The sequence below is a fragment of the Metschnikowia bicuspidata genome (genome assembly GCF_001664035.1).
Source record: "Metschnikowia bicuspidata var. bicuspidata NRRL YB-4993 chromosome Unknown METBIscaffold_1, whole genome shotgun sequence".
NCBI lineage: Eukaryota > Fungi > Ascomycota > Pichiomycetes > Serinales > Metschnikowiaceae > Metschnikowia > Metschnikowia bicuspidata.
In genome coordinates, this window is record NW_017387731.1 from 4,639,378 (window position 1) to 4,661,617 (window position 22,240).

Consider the following 22,240-nt stretch of genomic DNA (forward strand, 5'->3'; position numbering starts at 1 on the left):
AAAAAAAAAAAAAAAAAAAAATTGCAGGCGCATTGCTTTTTCGATGAGTGGATTGCAACACCTCACGTGACAGTTGCAAATATTTCGCAGCAATTGTTAGCCTCTTTTTTACAATCTTGAGCTATGTAGCTTGTACCAAGTCGCCAATACAGTTTCTGTAAATAACAGTAGTTCAGTCATTGAAAGCGAAATGTATGATGCTCTATTCTACCTCACAGCTCTCGAAGCTCCGGGGGCTGAGGTTTATCTGTGGCGCAAACTGGGCACTGCGTCACGTGCGCTTGACAAACTGTGGTTCATGATTTGTAAGACATAATATTCTAACTAACTCTTAAAAGTGGCCACACTTTGTTTGCCTCATATGCATCTCTATTTTTCTCTATCTTACATTATTTACATCAAATTGACAACCTCTTCTCTTTAGTCATCTTTCTTGACGCTCCCATCACTTGAGTTAAGTTCAGATTGGTTTATCATATACCCGAAGACGCTCACGTACTATTTGAGGCTCTATAAGCTCATATTTTCAATATAGCAACCAAATTACAAACACAAAACATGGTCCATAACGGAAGTGTGTTGTCGCTTGCGGTCTCTGAAATGGCAGAGCCGCAAGAATACAACCAAAATCGTGCCTCAAGGGTTCAGAGCCACGAATTTCAGAGAGAACACCAGCCTCCAATAACCAACGACGATAGAAACGTGCTCGTGCCTGAATATTTTGAAGAAGAGCCTAATGTGGTGGATTACGGAAAAGATCTCTTTGGTAATCCTCTCTCAAAATTTGCGGACTACTTAATTTCATTGTTTCCTATTGCCAAATGGATTTTGCATTACAACACCAAATGGTTATATGGTGACTTGATAGCGGGCATCACGGTTGGTGTCGTGTTAGTTCCACAATCTATGTCATACGCGCTGTTGGCAGGCTTGAGTCCAGAATACGGACTTTACTCGTCTTTTGTTGGTGTTTTCATCTACTCATTCTTCGCTACGTCGAAAGATGTATCTATTGGCCCAGTGGCTGTGATGTCTTTACAAGTTGGAAAAGTGATCTCAAAAGTGCAAAATGAGTATGGTGATACTTATTCTGCACCTGAAATAGCAACATTTTTGTCCCTTATTTGTGGTGGTATCGCCACCGCCATCGGTATATTGAGACTTGGTTTCATTCTTGAGTTCATTTCCATGCCTGCTGTTATGGGCTTTATGTCTGGCTCCGCTTTCAATATTATTACCGGCCAAGTACCTGCATTGATGGGTTACAATTCATCCGTCAACACCAAAATTACATCTTTCCACACTGTCATTGCCACATTGAAGAAACTACCCTTAACAAACGTCAACGCTGCTTTTGGGCTTGTACCTCTTGTCATCTTATACGTTTGGAAGTTCTCATGTGAGTACTTGGGCAAGAGATACCCAAGAAGAAAGATGTGGTTCTTTTATCTTCAGCAACTAAGAAACGCCATTGTGATTGTGGTTGCTAGTGCTATTGCCTGGGGAATTGTGCACCCAGAATTAGTGAGATTCAATGGCTCCAAATCCGACTTCTCAGGAACGATCACGACCATTGGCGAAGTCCCTTCTGGTTTGAAGCACGTTGGAGTATTAGCCATCCCAGATGGAATAATTGGTGCCATGGCCTCTGAGATCCCTGTCTCCACCATTATCTTGTTGTTGGAGCACATTGCAATTTCCAAGTCCTTTGGAAGAGTCAACGACTACAAGGTCATCCCGGACCAAGAATTGATTGCTATTGGAGTGAATAACTTGATTGGAACTTTTTTCAACGCATACCCAGCAACTGGATCATTTTCCAGATCTGCATTGAAAGCCAAGTGTGGTGTCAGAACTCCATTGGCAGGAATTTTTACCGGAGGTGTTGTGTTGTTGGCATTATACGTTTTGACTGAGGCTTTCTACTACATTCCTAAGGCCACGTTGTCAGCCGTGATTATCCACGCTGTTTCGGATCTCTTCACCAGTTGGAGATCCACATGGAACTTATGGGAAGTAAACCCTATTGACTGTGGAATTTTTCTCATCGCTGTGATAATTACTGTTTTCTCGTCGATTGAAAACGGTATTTATTTCGCTATAGCTGCATCTGCTGCAGTGCTTTTGTTCAGAATAGCGAAGCCAAGTGGTCAGTTTTTGGGAAGAATCCGCGTTGCAGAGGTTGTAAACCCAGTCATTCAATTCAAAAAAGAGGAATCGTTTTCTAGCGAAAGCTCCGATGATAACTTCGAAATTCAGCAGGTGTTGTCTCGTGACTCATATCAATCCAATGAGGCAAGCAAGCTGAAGTCTAAGGACACGTTCGAAAAGCAAAACTTTCCCTCTAGTGGCCAGCTTGTCAAGAACCACCCGAACATTCGGTTTGTTTCGAAGTGGGTGCCTTTGTCAAAGAAGGGTCTAAATGATGATGTTGACGTTCTTCCGCCTCCTCCCGGAGTGATTGTCTTCAGACCGCTTCAGTCATTTTCGTACCCAAACGCTTCTGGCTTCATAGATCAGGTAAGTGATGAAGCGAAGAGAATCACACGTCGTGGCAGGCCCTATTCGAGTGGATCTGTTGGTGATAGACCATGGAATGACCCTGGTCCATTGAGATGGAGTCTTTTTAAAAAGAAGACGGATGTTCCTGAAGAATCGCTACAAGATGAGAGACCACTTCTCAAGATCGTTCACTTCGATTTCTCCTGTGTCCCCTCGATCGATGCATCCTCGGTGCAAGCATTAACCGATTTGAGAAGGGCATTAAACAACTATGCGGATAGAGAAGTTGAGTTTCATTTTAGTGGAATTCACTCACCGTGGGTCAGGAGAGGGTTGATCAAAGCTGGCTTTGGTACCTACGGAGAAGACGAGTTGGTGAGCGAAAGAACGTACGTGAATATTGCCACTGCGGAGGGTGATTTGGAGACCGGAGCATACCATGCAGCGGTTGGTACCAACACCCCGTTTTTGCACTTGGAAATTCCGGAATATCTGTGAGTTCTTCCGATTCATTTCATAATCAAACGTTTTCAATTTTATAGAATTTAAAGGAAACTATCTGCATGCTCCTAGTGCACAGAAATTGGTCTTTCCCGACTTCATCAATGTAGCGAGCTTGTTTCAAGAAAGAGAACGGAGATACTAGATCCGTTTATAATTCTTAGGATGGCCACGTATGAAAAGATCTGTTCCAGACCTTTCTTACTATATCTTTCGGAATACCGCGCGGTGCGACCATCTCTTGTATCCGCAGTTTAAACTTAGTGTTGAAAAACAAGGTGTGGCTTGCGGGCATAACCGTTGCTGACATAGTTTAAAGAGTCAGGGAAAAGATATATAGCTACAGCTTGAAGTTTACAACGAAAAAGTATGTACATTTAGATGCTAGCAAGATGTACACAAATACTGATCAAGAAGATTAGCTGAACAAAGCACCGATGTCAGCAGGCATCTCATCGATTTGGGTAGAGTAGAACTTCTCAATCTCTCTCATCATACCGACATCCTGGGAAGTGACGAAGTTGATAGCAACACCCTTACGACCGAAACGACCACCTCTACCGATTCTGTGGATGTAGTTCTCCTTGTTGGCTGGCAAGTCGTAGTTGATGACCAAGGAAACCTGTTGGACATCGATACCTCTGGCCAACAAGTCGGTGGAGATCAAGATTCTCGAGGAACCGGATCTGAACTCCTGCATGATGGTGTCTCTGTCGGATTGAGGCAAGTCAGCGTGGATGGAGGAGACAGTGAAGTTGTTATCCTTCAATTGGGCAGTCAAAGTCTCGACCTTGGATCTGGTGTTGCAGAAAATGACGGCCTGGGTGACAGAGATGGAGTCGTATAAGTCGCACAAACAGTCGAACTTGTAGGCCTCCTCCTCGACGTTGATGTAGTATTGCTTGATACCCTCCAAGGTCAACTCGTCCTTCTTGACCAAGATTCTAACTGGGTTGTTCATGAACTTGGTGGTGACCTCCAACACGTCTTGAGGCATGGTGGCAGACAAAAGCACGACCTGGGTGGTCTCTGGCAACAACTTGAAGATGTTGTAGATCTGCTCCTTGAAGCCGGAGGACAACATCTCATCGGCCTCGTCCAAGATGAACATTCTGATCTTGTGGGTCTTGAAGTATCTTCTGTCGATCATGTCGTAGACTCTACCTGGAGTACCAACAACAATCTGGACGCCGGATCTGAAAGCCTCGATGTCGTCAGCCATGGAGGTACCACCGATGGAGGCGTGCACAGAGACGTTCAAGTACATACCGATCTGGGAGATGACGTTTTGGATCTGCAAGGCCAACTCTCTGGTAGGGGCCAAGATCAAGGCCTGGGTGGCCTTCTCGTTCTCGTCAATGTTTTGCAAAGCAGAGATGGTGAAGGTGGCAGTCTTACCGGTACCGGATTGGGCTTGGGCCAAGACGTCTCTCTTCTCGGTGATGGGCAAAATGGCTCTCTGCTGGATGGCAGAAGGAGCTTCGTAACCGTAACCGAAAATACCTCTGACGATCTCAGGCTTCAAGTTCAAGTCGTCGAAGTTGTAGACGACATTGTCGTAGTTACTCTCGATCAAGTTGGCGTCGACTTCGGTGATTCCGTTAGACATGGTGTATTTTTGGGTGAAGAAAAATGGGTCTGGGTGCTGAACTTAATCCCTGCGCTAGTTTTTTTTTTGAATTGCACAGCTGAGCGCTGCTAGGAGTGCGCACTGCATGAATCTTGTTCGCGGCAAAATTTTCACCGCCGGGTAACCCTTTCCATCCATGGTGGTTTTCTAGTGGCATGGCGGGATAGCCCATCGGACGCGGCTAAAAAATCCATACATTGGGGTTTTGCTTCAAGGGAGATAGAACCGTAGCGGGCTAATTGTAAAACGCTTGCAAAATATCGTATACTTCAGTAATCGTCTACTCCTAGTTTTCGGGGTGTTGGGCGGCGTGTTGTTTCGCAGACTGGCCAGTATGCAGTCTGTATCACCAAATTGCTGGGACTCATGCCTGCCTTTGCTATGTTAGGCAGGAATACGCATATCGAAAACTCTGGAATTGCAAATGGATCCCCGGCACAGCTGGTCCTCACATTTTTTGGTGCCTTTTTGGTTTACATACTATTCCTACGCAGCCTGTTCCGTATTTTAAGCTCGAAGAGGATGCATGTAAAAAACCCCTGGGATATTTTTGCTTGCCAACTGGTTCACACGTGAGCCCAGCCATAAGCGGGCATGATAAATGAGAGGATGGTTTAGCTCAAAAAGGACGTATAAAATATTTTCTACCCAATTCAATCAAATATAGTAGACGCGCGTATACGCACCAATGCCGCCCTTGGTTGTAAATATTTTCTGGTTCATTTCCCCTACTCCCAGACTCTCTCAGGTTTCATGTCTCTATACTCCCAAGGAAATATCTTGGGCATGGCGGGCTCGAAGGTTGTGTTGCTAGCAATCTCAGGCCTTTGATTCGAGCCGTTGCTTTGTTCAGCTGGGATGCGTTCTGCCACACTGGCCCTTGCCAACTGCTCATCAAGGTCTTCTACTGGGTCTTTGGTAGTCGTCGAGGCAAGTCTTGGAGCTTGCACACTATTAACTAGCGAGTTTCGGTCAGTCATCATCAAAAGATGATGGGGCGTGTAATCAGAACGCTCATCAAAGACCCGCTCGGCGATCTGCTCCTCGTGTACCCCAAACTCGTGTGAGGTTTGTAGAGGACTCTGCTTTGCTTGAGCAGCCCGAGACTTTGTCTGGCTATGCGATTGCCCTTCGAAAATCTGGGCCATCTGCGATGTGTTCATGGCGTGTTCTCTGTGAGATTTTTCCTGCTGCTCAAATTCGTCCCAGTCATTTTTAAATGTCTCTTTACGCAAATCGAAAGATGAATGGACTGGCGCATCATGCGGTGGGCTTTCCTTTGTGGCATCCCAAACTGATGCATTGGCCTCCGATACTGCACTCCTGAGGTGCTGATAGTTTGAAGGGTTGCAAAGATCTGCTGGAGTCTGTACTTGCTTCATGCCAAGGTCTTTCTTTCCTGCGGATGGAAGCTCCAATCGGTTGATTGAAATAGCGTATTTCTGGCGACGCATGATGTCGTCAATCAGCTTTCCCTTGGAATACTCGTACCATTGCAGCCACCACTTCTCGAAAAGCGGCGATGACTCGTTGTTCCAAGGTTTTGAAGCACCGATGAAATGAATCACACTCACTTGGGCTCTTGAAGCGCCTGTCATGAAGTGCTCCAAGGCGATGTTTTCATATGGTGAAACATTCAATAGGCCAGGACGCGCATCGCTTTCGCCCTTTCCAAAATCGCTAGAATGCTGTCCTGCTTCGGCCGCAGGCGAGGCGTCAGGGTAACCAAAGTGTTTCAGCGCAGGGTAATACTGATACTGAGCATTCGGCGTGGTGTTGTACAAGAAAGGAATTCGGATCCAGTTCAGGGTGTCCAAACGGGACAAGTCCTTGACGTCTTTCTTTCCCGACAGCAAGAGGCTTGAGACCCAATCAGGATTCGAGTTGAAGTACTGGTTGAGCAAGCCCTGGTCTGTACCGTCAAACGAAATGTCCGTGTCGTCTGAAGTCACTAGCCCCACGAGATTCGAGTAGTCCTGCTCATTGGGAGTCAATGCAAATACGCCGGAGTTGAATATATCGGGGAAGCCAGAGTCGGGAGCTGCTAGGATTTTCCCGCGGAAGAAGTCCAACTTGAGTAAGTCTGTGACCACATTGTGGCCCTCAAGTGGCAACACATCAGCATCGAGATACAACACCTTCTCATAAGGAAGGTTCCACAACTCGATCTTGGTGAATGTTTTCGCAAGCTCGGGCCGTCTCAAGTCCTGGCACAACTTTTTGTGGAGCAGGGACTCAGAGACTTGCGTATCGACCAAATCGTCCCAAAGCTCGGCCAAAAGCCCAAGCTGCCATTCGCTAAACCGAGGCTTCTCGATGAGTATAACAAGCTTGATATCTTGGGGCGCTATTTTCCGCAAAGTGTGGCCCAACACGAGCGCGCCAGGCAAGTATTTGGGGTCATAAAGCAAGGTAGCAACGGCAAACATCGTTTTGTTAATCGGAGAGGCTTATGTCTTTATGACTAGGCTGCTTCAGGGATTCGCTTATCAGTGATATCCTGTTTCGATACAAGAGACTTTCTCGAAGTGTATGCTTCCCCTATATTTTTCGCTTATCAATTGAGCGAGCGCTTTTGCGGAAGAAAGAAGGAGGGGGAGGGGAAGGGTTTGTATTGGTGCAGATTAGGGTTTGTTTGTGAGGCGTTTTTTAAACCGGAACCGGGAAAACGAGAGATAAAGTGGGGCCATCGGGTGCGCGAGGCTATCTGGGGAGGGCCGCACAAAGCGGGGGCGCCCGGGGCCAGAAACACCACTTTGGGTAGTGCGAGCAAAGTTTACGAGGCAGACAACAGAGGACCCACAAAAGAGGGCCGACAAAAGAGGGCAAACAAAAAGGGCAGCCCATTTCGGAACACATAAAAAGAATTCGTCACGATGAGCCTAGCGGAGCAACTTAATTTCGGAGCTTGATGTAGAAAAGACAGAGGTTACACGTTTTAGGGAGTCCCATGTTTGACAAAGTAGGGTATATCCAGATCAAGGATATCTGCGGGGAGCCCAATTTCGGGAAAGCGTGTGTTGTTTTTTTCGAATGTACCTGACTAAAGGAGCTCTGTTTTGAACATCCTGGATTCTTTGTTTTGTTTTGTATTCGAAGTTTATATTTGGTGGCTTAGAAAGCTTCGTGCCAGAAGAGGAAAGCGAGGGGTCCACGAGACGGGCGCTGGTGTGAAGGCGCTTCTGGGACTGGCCCTATAATTAGGGCGAAGCTTCTGCGGAGGGCGAACAAACCGGCACATGGTGCCATTTGATGGTTGACAAAGATGTTGGAATATGCAAAACGCATACTAGCGTGTTCGTCTTTATGCGGATTGTCCTGATGTAATTGGACAATGGCAGATAAGTATATCGACATCGGATAAGGTATTTGCTGGGAAGAACATTGAGGATGGTTAAACAGTAGATCGATTCGCGCTACGGGATGCGTCCCTACCGAACCGTACAATTCCTCACTGAGCAATACAATGACTCCCCATCAAACAGCGTGATTTCTCTCACTACGCCATGGACTTTCCCCGTATGAAAAATCGTGATCAATAAGCGAATTTCCCAGCAAGCACATGGCGCCCAAAACCGGGTGGCTTCAATACTAACCAAATATCGAATTTCGCACCGATCAATACGACAATCCACGAAACCGTACATCGACCTTCGAAGCACACCGCACCGCGCCACTCTAACTACACAGTAATCTTCCGACAATGTCATCTACGCATGCATTACAAATGGTTATATGATATTAGATATACATTTCCTTAACGGGAGTAAGACCAGACGTTCTTCAACAAACCGTCTTGTTGGGCCAATCTGTTCAAGGAGTCGTCAGCCTCACCTCTGGATCTGATGTAGCCGGACAAGGCGTAAGTGGTGTTGTCACCTGGGATGGCTCTGCCCTCAGCATCGACGTTGGCGATGTTGATTTGGACGGAAGCGTGGTCCTTGGCCTTGATGATTCTGTTGGAAGCAGAACACTTTCTTGGCACGTACAATTCGACCTGAGATAGTTAGTATTGTCTGAGGGGCGGCTGGCAGGATAAATATTTCATAACCGGCAGCGGGAGTTTGATGTCGGTTTTTCCCGTACTGTGCACTTATGGACGTGCTGTTTTCATGGGTAGAAATGAGTTCAACTTCGGTGCTCACCATCATCCAGCACCTAGTTATCATGACCACAGGAAGGTGATCTTATGTTACGGAGAGATCCAGCATCAGGTGGACAGATTGATTCAAGATTCTAACGAGTTCGGTAGACACGTCCCGCCCGCTTATGCGAGTATTTCGTCGGCGTCGGTTTACATACTAATTGACCCTTATCGTTCTCCATTTTGTATGATGTCTTAGTTGGGAGGGAAAAACCGCATGGGAAATTTTTTTCCCAACTTGAGCCTGCTGCGACAGCTGACGGTGCGTGCAGGTGGCCTCTGCTCGACGGCGTGCAGATAAGCGTTAGGGCACGAGCCCTCACAGCCTTCTGGCCGGTGGGTCGAAAAGACCAATGGCGCATAGAAAGGCGGCAGAATGGGCTCTGGTGAGTTGGAAAAGGCAACACACACGGAGATCCCAAAATTAGTCACATGGAAATAGAAGAACCGCTTCTGGTGTTTGCTCATGTGGTTGTCCACGATTCAATGTGTGCGAGACGAGTGCGCATGCGCTCTGGAATGGGTGCAAATCGTCCTACTATTGTTCTGTCTAATTTGATTGTTCATAGTCTAATATAAGAATCCCATAGGCGTAAAACACATCTGCAAGTATCTAATTCTATTTACTTCCGTTTGACCCACACGAGTCTACATGCACTATTTCAAAGTCAAAACGGCCACGGACTCCACGTGGTGCGTCTGGGGGAAGAAATCAAACCCTCGCACGCTTTCAACCTTATAGTCCTTTCCGGTCTCTGTGTTGTTGATGAACCATTCGATGTCTCGAGCCTGCGAGTGCACATTGCAACTGATGTAGACGATCTTTGCCGGGTGGTATGCGCTTAGCTGGTTCAAGAACACCTCGTCACAGCCTTTGCGAGGAGGGTCCAAGATCACGGACGTGCGCTCGGCTGGGGTGTCAATATTCTTAAAGATTTCCTCCGCCTTGCCTACAATGAAGCTGGCGTTTTCAACCTTATTCTTCTTGGCGTTTCTTTCGGCAAACTTGACACTGTCTGCACTAACCTCCACACCAATGACTCGGGACACACCCGTCAGACACGTGATCGAGAAGAGCCCGGACCCGCAGTATGCATCCACCAAGTAGTTTTGGTCCTCGGCGCCCGAGCCTGGAATCTGCAAGTTGTTTTTCACGTACTCCGTCACAATGGGCAATATCAGGTTGTTGTTCTGGAAAAACTCGCCCGCACTGAACTCGAAAGTGTAGCCGTTCACATACTCCGTGACAATGGTACGCGATTCCGTGACGCATGTCTTGAGAAGCTTCTTGTCACCAACCTCGACCTCAAGCTTGGAGATCTCGTTCTCAGGATTCGTGGAGCCACTCTTCGGCTCGAACTCACCGTTCGCATCGGGGAAGAGAGTGTTTTCCCGCAAAAGAATGGTGGCTCCTTTCTTGTACTTTCTGAAGTCACCCAAGAACCGGCTTCTTTCGTTGGCCATTCCCTGGTTGACAATAGGCGTGCCGATCGAACACTCCTCGATATCAAGGATCAGCTGGTCACCACCCTGGACATTTTCGCGCCATTCTGGGCGGCCTTTACTGCCAAAACCAACGGATGGTCTCTTGTAGTCTTGCGGGATTCGGTTGGGAACATTGAAGTGTGGCGTGAGTTTGGTTCTGTAGTCGTATTTCAAAGGCGAGGATTGCGTTTTCTCGACTTCCGGAAGCTCGCCCGAAAAAAGCCTGGGCGCAAAGTAGCGGTATGCATTGACAATGGTCTGTCTCTTGAACTCAAGCTGGGTGTCGTAGTCGATGTTCTGATACTGGCATCCGGAACACTTACCAAAGTACTTACAGTTGATCAATTCGTCTTTCCTGTTGTTGGATGACTTGGTCACTCGGAGAAGATCCGACTCGACGTACAAAGGATGTGACTTGAACACGCGGATCGACACCACATCACCGGGAAATGCGAAGGGAACCACGACAATTTGCTTCTTGTCCGCATTGGCCGGATGCGGTATGAGCGCAAGGCCATCTCCGTTTGACGAGAGGCGCAAGACCTCCACATCGCTGACATTCCGGTGGTACATCTGCTCCACTGAGACATCGTTGAGCAATTCCTTCAAATCATTCTGGATATCTTCCTCGGAGAGATTGTGATCCCTCAAAATCTCCTTGATTTCATGTTGCAACACGCCCATAGGAGATGTCGGGTCCACGTCCTTGGACTTGTACTTCCTCTTGTATTTCTTGGGCTGCTTGAGCTTCTTGTTCGCATGGTTGTCGGCCGAGGCCTTTGGGGTTGAGGACTGCTGAGTCTCTCTCACTCCAGGAACATGGGCTTCGGTAGTCATTGTGAGAGTGCTTGTAGCCGACAACAGAACAGGGAACTTGAGCAGAATATGGATGTGCCTGGTCCAGCGTGGAAGGCCTCTGGACTTTTTTCCGTTGTTCCTGTCTTTAGTCTCATCGCACTTACGTGATGGAAACTGCATGGCGAATTATTGGATGAGACGCGCATGGCATGTAATAAAAGGCGGTGACTTTGGATCAGGCTGGGGACGGTCTTTCATTATTTCCGAGAGCAGCCCAAAGACAGCAGGGCTAGGGGAAAGCCGGCAAGCTCAAATCAAGCGAAATTAAATTCAGATGGAATAAGTCAAGTGGAATCGATGCGGGCAGAATCATATGCGAGGGAACCTAATCAGACGCACGCGGGTATACCGTGTTCAAGTCAAATGAGACAAGTCCCATCTGAGGCCAGTGCAAGCAAATCAGGTAAGCGCCATGCCGAGGCAACGCGGAACAGGCTTCTCATATCACACCAAATCCAAGAGCACCACGCTCAAGCCCAAGCCCCACACAGCCATGCCCGCGATGCCCGCGTAGATTATGCATCTGCCTGTGATCTCGACATCGTACCGGGGCCTGAACACACCACTGATTTGGACCGGCACCCCGGGCTCCAGGGGGCCGTGCGACTGGTAGTCTAGGAGCTCGTACGCGTCGATGTCGGTTTCGGGCGACATTGTCACGGTGAGCGGGCTGAGCACCTTGTCCAAGTCTGCCAACGGCTCGTTCCTCATGTTCGAGAGCGACTGCCTGCGCACTTGGCGGGTGGTCTTTTCCGTGTGCGCCGTGGAGATGAAATGGCCCCGGGACAGGCCGATGCCGAGCCTTTTGTAGAGCGGCGGGAGCACCGTGAAGACGAGCGGCTTCAGAAGCAGTTTCCAGGCCACCACGAGCCCCACGCCCACGGCAAAGCGGGCCGCGGCAACGAGCGCGCCGCTGCTCGGATCGAACGGGATGAGGAGCGGGTCCGCATGCTCGTTTCTCGCGGCGAAGTAGCCCGTGAGCACGCACAAGTAGTGGGACAAGTCGAGGCCAAGGAGCACGCCCACAAACGCCACGGAGTCGTCGAAACACGGGCAGTCGTCGACCGGCTCCGGGTGCACGTGGACCAAGAACAAGTGGCCCGCGACGATCATGGCCACCGTGGCGAAAATGCCCAGCCAGCTGGCGTTCCGGGCGGAGTGGAGGAGCCAGGTGTCGTAGGCCGCGCCGTACACGTGCCGGAAAAGGAAGAGGCCTGCGCCGAGCACGACCCCCGCCCCGACGTCGAAGAAGCCGTGCATGCCGCAGTACAAGCGGCCCAAGAGAAGCGAGAAGTAGTACCCGGCCAAGAGCGCCGCGAGCGCGGCGAAACGGGCCGTGCTCATCAGGCCGTGCATCTGCACGAGCCTGCAGAGGAGCACCAAGGAGACCGCCGTGGCGTTGGCCGAGTGCGACGACGGCCACCCGTACTCCTGCGCCGTGTACGCCAGCATGGTGATGCGCTGCAACGGCGGCGAGCGGGGACGCGGCAAGCAGAGCAAGTCTTTGCAGAACCCCGTGACGTACACGCCCATGCCGAGCACAAACACAAGGTCGCGGCCCATGGCCGACGCGCCGAACCAGAACAGCGGCGGGAGCATCAACACGTAGAACGTGTGCGAGGCCAAGTTGGCGGTCCAGGCAAAGTACGCATCGAGCGCCGGCGTGCGTGCCCAGGCCTGGAGCCGGGCCAACGCCTCGGTTTCCTCGCGCACAATGGGCAAGCACCATTGCCGGAGGGCATATCGCCATGCGGGAAGCCGCGTTTGGTAGTGGTCGCTGGGCCCGTTGCCGGCATCTTTGGGCAGGGTTCGACCGGTCGTCTCCTGGTCAGGGCCGGTTTTGTCGGCGGCCTCTGGGGGAGCGGCTAGGGGGGTTTTGGCAGCCCGGCGGCGCACGGCCGCCGTCGCGGAATCCACAGGGGCGCTCATGGTTGCGTACGAGGGCCTGGCGGGAGTGTGGTGTGGTGGCGGCGGATGGTCAGAGAAGTACGGTGCGGGCCAAGGTTAGGGCCATGCCTGGTTTCTGGCCCGGGCGCGCGCGCGATTTGGGCCTACGCCAGGGCCAGAGCGCGGGGGGCCAGAGCCATGGCCCCGTGGCGTGGATGGATGAGACACGGGAATGGGGACGTCGAATGTACCAGCAGACCAACAATTAATCTGAAGGTAGCAGCAATGGATGTCCGCACGCCTTCTTTTTTCGCTGACTTCAGCACTTATCTCAGCACTAGTCTTCGCACCTAGAAGCACGGATATTAGCCCTGGTCTCAGCACTCATATTATCGTTTATGTTCGCGTCCGTGGTCGCACTGTTGGCACTGCTCCCAGCATCGTAGCATCACTGGCATTGCCACCATTGCATTCGGGTTTGTAGTGGCTTACATACTGTGAAATCATTTCTGGTGCTTTGAGGTGGATTGAAGCGGATTGAAATCCTTTGAGACACCGCGGAGGTCTTTTTAGTGCTCTGGGGTTATTTGTAGTTGTTTGAAGTGCGCTGTATGCTCTGACGTGGATTGTGGTGGTTTACATACTATGACGTGGTTGCAGTGCTTTGAAGTGCTAAGTGGTGTCTTTTCATTTAGACGATGATCTGATGTGTTGGAACTAATTAAAGTTTTTTGAGGCACTCGAAATTCTTTGAAATTCTTTGTCGTGGTTTGAAGTGGTTTGCAGTGGTTTGTAGTGGTTTGTAGTGGCTTAAATACTGCGAAATATTTGTGGTGGTTTGAAGTGGTTCGAACTGCTTTCAAAGGTTTTGAAATACTGCTGAATCTTTTCTAGTGCTTTGGGGAAATCCGTAGTGGTTAAAATATTTCGAATTATTTGTACTGGTTTGTGATGGTTTGTGACGCTTCGTAGTGCTTTGGACTGGGTTTAAATACTGTGAAATTATTTGCAATGGTTCGAAGTGGATTGAGATACTTTGAAAAGTTTGAAATTCGGCGGAGTTTTTCTAGTGCTTTGGAGTTATTTGTGGTGGATCGTAGTGGTTTGTAGTACTTTGTAGTGTTTTCTAGTGCTTTGGACTGGGCTTGATTACTGCAAAATTATTTGCAGTGCGCTGAAGTGGATTGAAGTACTTTGCAATGTTTTGAATTACTGCTGAATTGTTTCTCGTGCTATGGGGTTATTTGTAGTTGTTTGAAGTGATTTGTATGCTTTGACGTGGATTGTAGTGGTTTACATACTATGACGTGGTTGCAGCGCTTTGAAGTGCTAAGTAGTGTCTTTTATGATGGTCTGATGTGTTTGGATCACTTTTATTGTTTTCTAGTACTTTGTAGTGCTTTGAACTGGGTTTAAGTACTGCGACATTATTTGCAGTGCTTTGAAGTGGACTAAAATACTTTTAAAGGTTTTGAAATACTGCTGAATCTTTTCTAGTGCTTTGGGGAAATCTGTAGTGGTGTGTAGTGCTTTAAATACTGCGAAATTATTTGTGGTGGTTTGTATTGCTTTGCAGTGGTTTCAAATACTTTGAAACACTTAAATGTGCTGCGGAATTGGTTGGAATGCTTTGGGGTTAGATAATGTGGTTTGTAAGGGTTTGCAGTGTCTTTTTATTTAGATGATGGTGTGATGTGTTCGAAATACTTGAAGGTTTTTGGACCGCTTGAAATTCTTCAAAATTATTCGTGGTCTTTTGTAGTGGTTTGAATAATGCGAAATCGCTTGTAGCTCGAATACTTTGGGATGCTGCGGAATTCGTTTTAGTGGTTTGTAGGGATTCAATTACTTTAAAAGGTTTGTAAATACTTCGGAATATTTCTAGTGGTTTGTAGTGGTTTGCAGTGGTTTCGAGTACTTTAAATACTTGGAGATGCTGCGGAATTTTTTCTCGTGCTTTGGGGTTATTTGTAGTGGCTTGAATAACTTGTAGTGTTTTGTAGTGATTTGAGGTGGTTTGAACTGGGCTAAAATACTTTGTATCCCTTTGTATCCCTTTGTATCCCTTTGTATCTCTTTGTATCTCTTTGAAGTGCTTGGAGGTGGTATGTAGTCGTTTATATAGTTTGCAGTGGTTTGAAGTGGGTTGTAGTGTTTTTTGCTTTGATTGTGATTGCAGTGCTTTGTTATGGATTTTAGTGATCTGTGGTGGATTGTAGTGTTTTGTTTTACTTAGATGGTGATTGTAGTGCTTTGAAGTGGTGTCTAGTGGTTTAAACAGCTTTGATTCTCTTTGTAGTGCTTTAAAGTGCCTTGTGGTGGATTGTAGGGGTTCAAAACTTTGAAATTATGTGTAATGCTTTTGAATCCTCTGAAATTATTCTTAATGGCTAGGAAATTTCTGTTTTTTTTAGTGGATGTGGTAGATTAAAGTGCTTTAGAATTCTTTAGAATCATTTGGCTGCACTCCACTTTATTTCTCTCTTCATACTCACTCGGGCTCCGTTCAGATCACCTTCTCATACTTCCCTACTTCTATATTTTTATATGTGTAGCTCACCTAAGTATCAGATCGTGGTTAGATCTACCCTGACCATTGACTTCTATGGCACCAGATTAATGTTTCCCCCAGACAATAAGCGTCCGGTCCTCCACACCTTCAATATCAAAGCTTTACTGCATGCCATTCCATATGTATTGATACTCAGCACTCTATCAACATCTTATTGTCCCCTTATTATTTCAACCATAAACCCTACCCGCACCGTTCCCCACGCACCAAGACTTCGTGCTTCAGCACCACCTCCCGGTAACCAGTAGAATCTTATAGATACAAACATAATAATATACACATTCTCGTCCGTGCAGACGCGGCACCGCCCCAATGCCGCGGCCCACCAGGCTCTATCATACACTAATGGCCCCAACGGTTCCTCGGCTTTGCCCCATCCAACTAGAGAATCGCGCACTTTCTCGACTTCTTCTTCCGCGTGAACGCAAACTCCTCCTCGTTGTATTTCTGCTGGTACGGCGAGGCCGCATACGGGTTGGAGTCGTAGGGCTCCTCGGTCAACGGCGCGTCGAGCAACACGCTCGAGTTCACGGACGCGTTTTTGAAATGGCCTTTCTTGTAACTCGCAGAGCTGTTGTTGCGCGTGTGCCCCGGCACGCCGCGGAGAATCGAGAGACGCTTGCGCAGCCTGTCCACCTGCTCGGCCATCTCGCAGTCCTTCTGGAATCTCGACAACGCGTAGTCAAACACCTCCTTCACGTTGGTCATGGTCTTCGCCGAGCACTGGATGTACGCCACGGCGTTGATTTCCTGCGCGATCTGCATGGGCAACGCGTCGTCAATCGTCAGCGCCAAGTCGCTCTTTGTGCCTACCAAGATCACGGGGATGCCGGGGCAGAAGTGGTTGACCTCGGGGTACCACGTATCCTTGACGTTCTGCAACGAGACCAAGTTGTCTACCGAAAAACAAATGAGAATGAGGTCCGTGTCCGGGTACGACAACGGCCGGAGACGGTCGTACTCCTCCTGGCCGGCGGTGTCCCAGAGCGCCAAATCAATGCGTTTGCCGCCGGGCGAGCGCACCGTGGAAACGTAGTTTTCGAAGATGGTCGGCACGTAGATCTCCGGGAACTTCTGCTGCGCGTAGCTGACAAGCATGCACGTCTTGCCACAGCCGCCGTCGCCCACCACCACTATTTTCATGCTGTACGCCGAGTTTTTGGACACCTGATCTAGCATCTGGTACGATGGCGCCGAGGGGTTGAACTCCACTTTGGGACCATGGCCGCTGGCGGGCGACGAGCGTGCCTCGTACGGGTTGAAGTACCCGGAATTGAACTCGGGCGAGTTGTATTGCGAGTGTCGGTTCGACATGGATCAGATCGAAGAACGTGTGTCTTTATGATGGCGTGGATGCAAGCAATGTGGCAGCTTGGCTCGAGTGAAGCGTTTTGTTTGGAACCAGAGTTGGGACCTGCCGATTGGCTGGGGTTAGAGTGAAGTAGGAGTATTGCGGTGCTGAAAAGAACCGTGTATCTCTAATTTTAGAACGCGCCCGTATTGTTCCTATGAGATATTGTATGGCGCTCACGGATGCGCAGCCGATGGCGCAAGATGGCGGGTCACGTGCCGCGATAAGCTTGGGTTGGTGGGGGTCCATAGGAGTACACCAAACAGCTACAAAAGCATGAGGCAGGAGTGGAAAAACCGGCACAATGCTGGGAGTGGCAAGAGTAAGCCGTTTTTGCGTAGACAAGAAAATCCCAAATGTGATGTTGGAAACGGTCCTTGACAAACGGTCCTTGAGAAACGGTCTGCTTTGCAACAATGCCCTACTTTGAAAAATAATCTACTAAGTGAGAAAGCACCAAGTGAAATGCTTTGATCAGTCAAAATGCTCTACCAAATGAAAAAAGGTCTGCTTCGAAAATGGACTAGTTTGAAAATGGCCGACTACGCAGCAATGGTCTCTACGTGAAATGGAGCTCTGCGTTTTCTCGACTAGGCGAGCGAGCGAGTGAGTGCAGGCCTGGCACGAACCAGAAGAATGTTTGCCTGGGACATTCTGTTCTCAAACAACCAAAACAAGGCTAAGGGATCCAGAAAAGGACCAAGAAAGGGGAAAAGAAATATAGTGCAATCTCACCTAACCATAAGCGTGGCCCTGCAGCTTGCCAAACAGTAAAACATGGATCCGGGTTTTTGGAGAGCCTTTTTGAGCCGCGGAGAGCCGCACGAAGCGACTAAATATGTAGCTCTTAGCCGGGGTATTTCATGGAATGCTTCCCCGGACAAAAGGCCATTTTATTGGCCGCCGACGATCGGGCACAGGCGTCCAGCAAAAATCAAAACCTAACAGACGACTACAACATCTGTCACGTGTGTGAATAGGGGCGGAGCCTTGTCGAAGGCTTGCTCATAGTCACGTCAGCCACAATCTGGGATTCCGGCTCGGGTAGAAAGACCACACCCGGATAGCAGGCCGTTCAAACCAGAGCCAGGCCACGAGTTCCAGAAACAACAGAAAGCACCGTATTTCTGGGGTTCATCGACGTCTGGTGCGTCTTTCTCAGAGCAGGTGCAGCCGTAGTTGTCTTTTATCTGATATCTTGCACTCAAGGCCATGTGAGGCCGCGGCATTCTAATAGGAGAAATGATAAACACCATACTGGACGGCTCGCATGCAGAACCAGCCAAACGCCAAGTCGCATCTTTTATTGAGTTGATCTGGAGACAACACATGGGCTAGGCACGAGAACGGCGACCCCTAGAGGAACAATAAAGGTTCCAGCGGAATAAGCAACATAGACTGCACCAGGTTAAGGCACACCATTTTGCTCAAGAACGCTTCAAGCATGTCGCTGAAAATACGCAGAAAAAAGAACCGGGCAGCTCCAAAACGCTTTCATGCCGAGGAAATGCAATGTGCCTAAGCCCCGTCTCAAATGCCGCACTAAGGTTAAAGTCGACAATGTGTAGTACAATTAAGAGGAAAAAAAAAGGAAACAAAAAATCTAGACCACGGCTATTGGACGCTATGATTCATCGGCTTGGGCAGATGGACCCCAAGTCAAGTTCACTGCAAGCTCAAGCTCTTCTGATTCTGATGTCAGCCAAGAAAAGTCCCCAAGAAAAGTCTAAGCAATGAAGTGTTGTCCCAGCTCCTGGCCCTTGGCGCGTTTCGCGTTTGTTTAAGCTTTTTGCACTGCAAAATAGAGAAGGTATCAGAACCCTGATTCCCACCGCGTGGCGGTGCCCGGGAGGCGAGGATGGGCCCAAAAGCAATATACTAGCGAGGAAGCATGCAGAGCACATGATACGCCTGGCACGACGGCAATCCCATCGCTCACTGTGCAACACACATGGGTGTGGGAGCAAATGTTCACAGTGCAGGTCCACCAATGCCGGTGGCCCCCTCACGAGGGTGCAGATCCAGGGTGCCACCATGTGGCCATATTAGGACCACTCTCCTGCCCCCGCCGCACGCCGGCGAAATAAGGCCACGGCCATGCCTACTCACCACAGTGCCTCCTGCCCCGACGCACGCAGCGTGTTTCAATTGTCGTCGCAAAACGCACGGTGTGCATGGTGGCGATGACATGAGACGTAAAGCTGCGCACAGCGTCGCCTGCAGGCCACGGTTCCCGAAACGCGCGCCGCCAGCATGCGTGCCCAGGCTCCGGCCTGCAGGCCGCTCCAGCCTTGGTCCCTCCGCCCCGGCACTTTTGCTCACTCTCTTCTTATTTACTCTTCCTCTTCCTTCTACCCATCTTCTTACCCCAGTCATTCCCTTACACCTACTTTGTTCGCTCCTTTGAAGAAGTTCGTAATTCTTTCCGCCGTGGCCTCTGCCTTGGTAGGCTCCGTGGCCGCATCCTCTTGCACGTACGCCGACGGCTACACTTACTGTGATGAAACCGACAAGTTCGTCTACAAAAACGTGGGTTTTTCTGGCTCGTACACCAACGTGGTCAGCATGAACGAAGACAGCACTGCCGTGTCGTACGAGACGTCTGCCTTTTCCGGCTCCTTGTCGCCCTTTGACGAGGAGTTGTCTGTGCACGTGAGAGGGCCTATCACCTTCAAGGAGTTTGGTGTGTACTACCCCTCCAGCGGCTCTTCTAACAAAAAGAGGGACGACGACGAGGACTGCTCCACCACCAAGCACCTTCACCACCAGCACGTGAAGAGGGCCACGAAGATCGTGACCCAGACCATGTATGTGAATGAGGGCGGCGAGCCCATCACTAAGACCGTGGCTCTTGCTGACGACTCCGAGTCTGCTGAAACCACTTCTGCGGACACAAAGACCGCCGCCACGTCCGCCTCCACGTCCTCCAGCACCCTGTCTACCACGTCCTCCGCTAGCGCTGGAGACTGGGTCAGAAGCTCCCACTGGACGCCTGGCAGCACGTCGAACCTCACTGTTTTGAACAACTACGGAGGCGGAGGCTCCGGCGTGTGGTCGTCCACCTGGGGCAACTCTCTTTCGTACGCCAACTCCGACAACCTGGGCGCCGCATCTGAGGCCACTGCTTTGAAGGAGGTGACGCTCCTGTCCATCAGCGAGTTTTCGCTTTGGTCGGGACTTGAGTGTGACGACAGCTCTGAAGAATACAGCTGTGGGTACTACAGACCGGACTCCGTGGCCTACCATGCGTTTGCGGGAGCCGAGAAGATCATGGTGTTTTCTTTCACCATGCCTTCGGACACCGACTCCAGCTCCTCGACCGGCTACGACATGCCTGCCATCTGGTTGTTGAACGCCAAGATCCCCAGAATCGGCCAGTACCTCGACATTTCGTGCTGGACCTCCGGCTGTGGTGAGTTGGACTTGTTCGAGGTGCTTGTGAACGACTACGACAAGATGGTCACTGCCTTGCACGACAAGCAGGGCACCAATGGCGGTGGCTCCAGCGACTACATCTCCAGACCCTACGACAGCGTCATGAAGGCGGTTGTCATTTTCTACGAGGGCGAGATCCACATCCAGACCGTGGACTCGGACTTTGAATTCGAGAGCACCTTGAGCTCTGAGCAGGTCAGCGCCTGGACCTCTCTGGACGGAAGCGACATTACTCTCTCTTCGTGAGTTTTGTTTTTCTAGTTTATACCTTGTATTTCTAATTCATTTTTATCAACACACCGTGGTTCTTCTGCCGGGTTCGCATGTGTCTTGCCAGTTTAGCGAACGCGGTTTCGGTGGCTCCGATGTGCTTTCTTGGGTGCCAAGGCTGTGTTGTCATGGCCGTCTGCGGGTTTGTTTTTTTATTTTTGTTTTGATTTTCTGATTTTCTGATTCTCTGTTTTGTTTCGTTCTTCTGTTTTGTATTTTCTTTTGTTCTTTTGTTCTTTTGTTTTTTGTTTGTTTGTTTTCGTCCGTTCATTAGCCTATACGTCCATGGCACTCGTACTTTTTTGCTCCGATTCTGTCCTGTAATTAGGTCAAGTCTCGCTCCCGTTTCCTGCGGCGGACTGATCGCAAGTGCGCTCACATGCCCCGAGTTTCACGTTCACCTTGTGTTCGGCTGCATGCCTGGGCCGACCGGGCAACCTTGTTCGAGTGCGGTCTTCCTGATTCTGCATTGCTCGCTGTGGCTTTTGCCACCGATTCGTGCAGCACACGAGTATTGGCTTCGCTCGGTTGGCGGGGCGCGCCGCCGGCCTGGCCTCATGATCGCACCGTCATCCTCAGTCAACGCCGCGGTATATCATGAACTTGATAGGTATCGACATAGGCTCCGACTCCGTGCGCGTGTCCATGCACAATGCCGAGGCAAACCAGACCCGTGATCTCGAGAGGCCGCTCGCCCGCCAAAGCGACGGCCCCAGGCACACCATGAGTGGGCCGGCCCTCTGGGCCCAAATCTTGCTGATGGTCGCCGAACACGACGAGGCGCTCGCCGCGTCTTTGGAGCCCGGCGACCCAGCGCTGCCGGGCGCCGCCCCCCGAGAACCCGGCCTTTCAGGTGCAAGCTTTCAAGATGCAAGTGTTCAAGATACCAGCCCGCAAAATGCAAGTCTTCGAGATACTAGCCCGCAAAACTCAAGCCCGCAAAACTCAAGCCCGCAAAACTCAAGCCCGCGAAACTCAAGCCCGCAAAATTCAAGCCCGCGAAACGCAAATACACGGGGTCCCGATGTGCAAGCCACCGGCCCCGAGGGGCCGCGCCGGATGGGCCGCGCCGGATCGGACCTTTTGGCGGGGCCTGCGCGCGACGTCCAGGCCGGGGACAGTGCGGCCGCGCCTTCGGGCCCTGGGCCCCGCCCGCCGCAGATTTTGCAGCCAGCCACACGCACCCCGGGCCGGCCGTGTGTTCGTCCCAGCGCGGTGTGCGTGGCAGCGACATGCTCGATGGTGGTGATGGAGCGCGTGCGGCCCGAAAACGGGCGTGCGTATTTCCGGCTGGCGCAGCCGGGTGAGGAGGTGATTGTGTGGATGGACACGCGGGCGCAGGCCCAGGCGCCGTGGGTCGCGCGCCGCCTCCCGGCCGCGGCCCTAGAGCAGATTGGCGGCACGGTGACGCCCGAGATGGGCATTGCCAAATTGAAGTGGGTTTCCGACCACTTGGCTCTGGCGGGGGGCCTGGACCGGCGCGACGGGCTGGTGCAGGGTGACCCGGCGGGCCCTAATTCCAGTGGCCCTGATTCCAGTGGCCCTAATTTCAGTGGCCCTGATTCGAGTGGCCCTAATTCCAGTGGCCCTAATTCCAGTGGCCCT

General features: G+C 50.3%; 8 protein-coding genes across 9 annotated transcripts in view; 2 read left to right on the forward strand and 6 right to left on the reverse strand.

Annotated features, from left to right (window-relative positions):
* The first annotated feature begins 349 nt into the window (after positions 1-349).
* SUL2 (sulfate permease) lies at positions 350-3,079 on the forward strand. Its single transcript, XM_018855663.1, has one exon. The coding sequence runs from the start codon at positions 601-603 to the stop codon at positions 2,998-3,000; it is 2,400 nt and encodes a 799-aa protein (XP_018714752.1). The 5' UTR covers positions 350-600; the 3' UTR covers positions 3,001-3,079.
* Positions 3,080-3,421: 342 nt separating this feature from the next.
* TIF (translation initiation factor eIF4A) lies at positions 3,422-4,612 on the reverse strand (the record flags this gene model as incomplete). The annotated part of the gene is made up of 1 exon (XM_018853767.1): positions 3,422-4,612. The coding sequence occupies one exon, from the start codon at positions 4,610-4,612 to the stop codon at positions 3,422-3,424; it is 1,191 nt and encodes a 396-aa protein (XP_018714753.1).
* A 749-nt stretch (positions 4,613-5,361) lies between these two features.
* On the reverse strand, positions 5,362-7,062 carry METBIDRAFT_37130 (glycogenin glucosyltransferase; the record flags this gene model as incomplete). The annotated part of the gene is made up of 1 exon (XM_018856823.1): positions 5,362-7,062. The coding sequence occupies one exon, from the start codon at positions 7,060-7,062 to the stop codon at positions 5,362-5,364; it is 1,701 nt and encodes a 566-aa protein (XP_018714754.1).
* Positions 7,063-8,390: 1,328 nt separating this feature from the next.
* On the reverse strand, positions 8,391-8,959 carry RPS21B (40S ribosomal protein eS21; the record flags this gene model as incomplete). Its single annotated transcript, XM_018858640.1, has 2 exons — positions 8,391-8,630; positions 8,936-8,959. 2 exons carry the CDS (start codon positions 8,957-8,959, stop codon positions 8,391-8,393), a joined length of 264 nt encoding a protein of 87 aa, XP_018714755.1.
* Positions 8,960-9,434: 475 nt separating this feature from the next.
* On the reverse strand, positions 9,435-11,099 carry TRM2 (Trm2p; the record flags this gene model as incomplete). Its single annotated transcript, XM_018858641.1, has 2 exons — positions 9,435-11,000; positions 11,073-11,099. The coding sequence occupies 2 exons, from the start codon at positions 11,097-11,099 to the stop codon at positions 9,435-9,437; spliced, it is 1,593 nt and encodes a 530-aa protein (XP_018714756.1).
* Positions 11,100-11,570: 471 nt separating this feature from the next.
* On the reverse strand, positions 11,571-12,920 carry METBIDRAFT_14632 (sphinganine kinase; the record flags this gene model as incomplete). Its single annotated transcript, XM_018854521.1, has 1 exon — positions 11,571-12,920. A coding segment is annotated over one exon (1,350 nt), but the record flags the coding sequence as incomplete, so codon positions are not given.
* A 2,553-nt stretch (positions 12,921-15,473) lies between these two features.
* Positions 15,474-17,068, reverse strand: CRL1 (Rho family GTPase). Its single transcript, XM_018855664.1, has one exon. It carries the CDS (start codon positions 16,891-16,893, stop codon positions 15,961-15,963), a length of 933 nt encoding a protein of 310 aa, XP_018714758.1. The 5' UTR covers positions 16,894-17,068; the 3' UTR covers positions 15,474-15,960.
* A 2,115-nt stretch (positions 17,069-19,183) lies between these two features.
* Positions 19,184-22,240, forward strand: part of METBIDRAFT_81581 (uncharacterized protein) — a gene marked incomplete at both ends in the record, with an annotated part of 5,868 nt that continues 2,811 nt past the window's right edge. Inside the window, 4 exons of one of the 2 annotated variants that reach the window (XM_018859213.1) lie at positions 19,184-20,607; positions 20,708-20,777; positions 20,964-21,225; positions 21,246-22,071. In XM_018859213.1, coding sequence (XP_018714759.1) covers positions 19,184-20,607; positions 20,708-20,777; positions 20,964-21,225; positions 21,246-22,071 — 2,582 coding nt within the window. Of the gene's footprint in view, positions 20,608-20,707; positions 20,778-20,963; positions 21,226-21,245; positions 22,134-22,240 lie in introns of those variants that run through there. The other variant, XM_018859214.1, reaches the window with a different exon arrangement.

What these genes read in the sequence shown, in the direction of transcription:
- CRL1 (XM_018855664.1), bottom strand. Translation starts at nt 16,893, where the DNA reads ATGTCGAACCGACACTCGCAATACAACTCGCCCGAGTTCAATTCCGGG.
- SUL2 (XM_018855663.1), top strand. Translation starts at nt 601, where the DNA reads ATGGCAGAGCCGCAAGAATACAACCAAAATCGTGCCTCAAGGGTTCAG.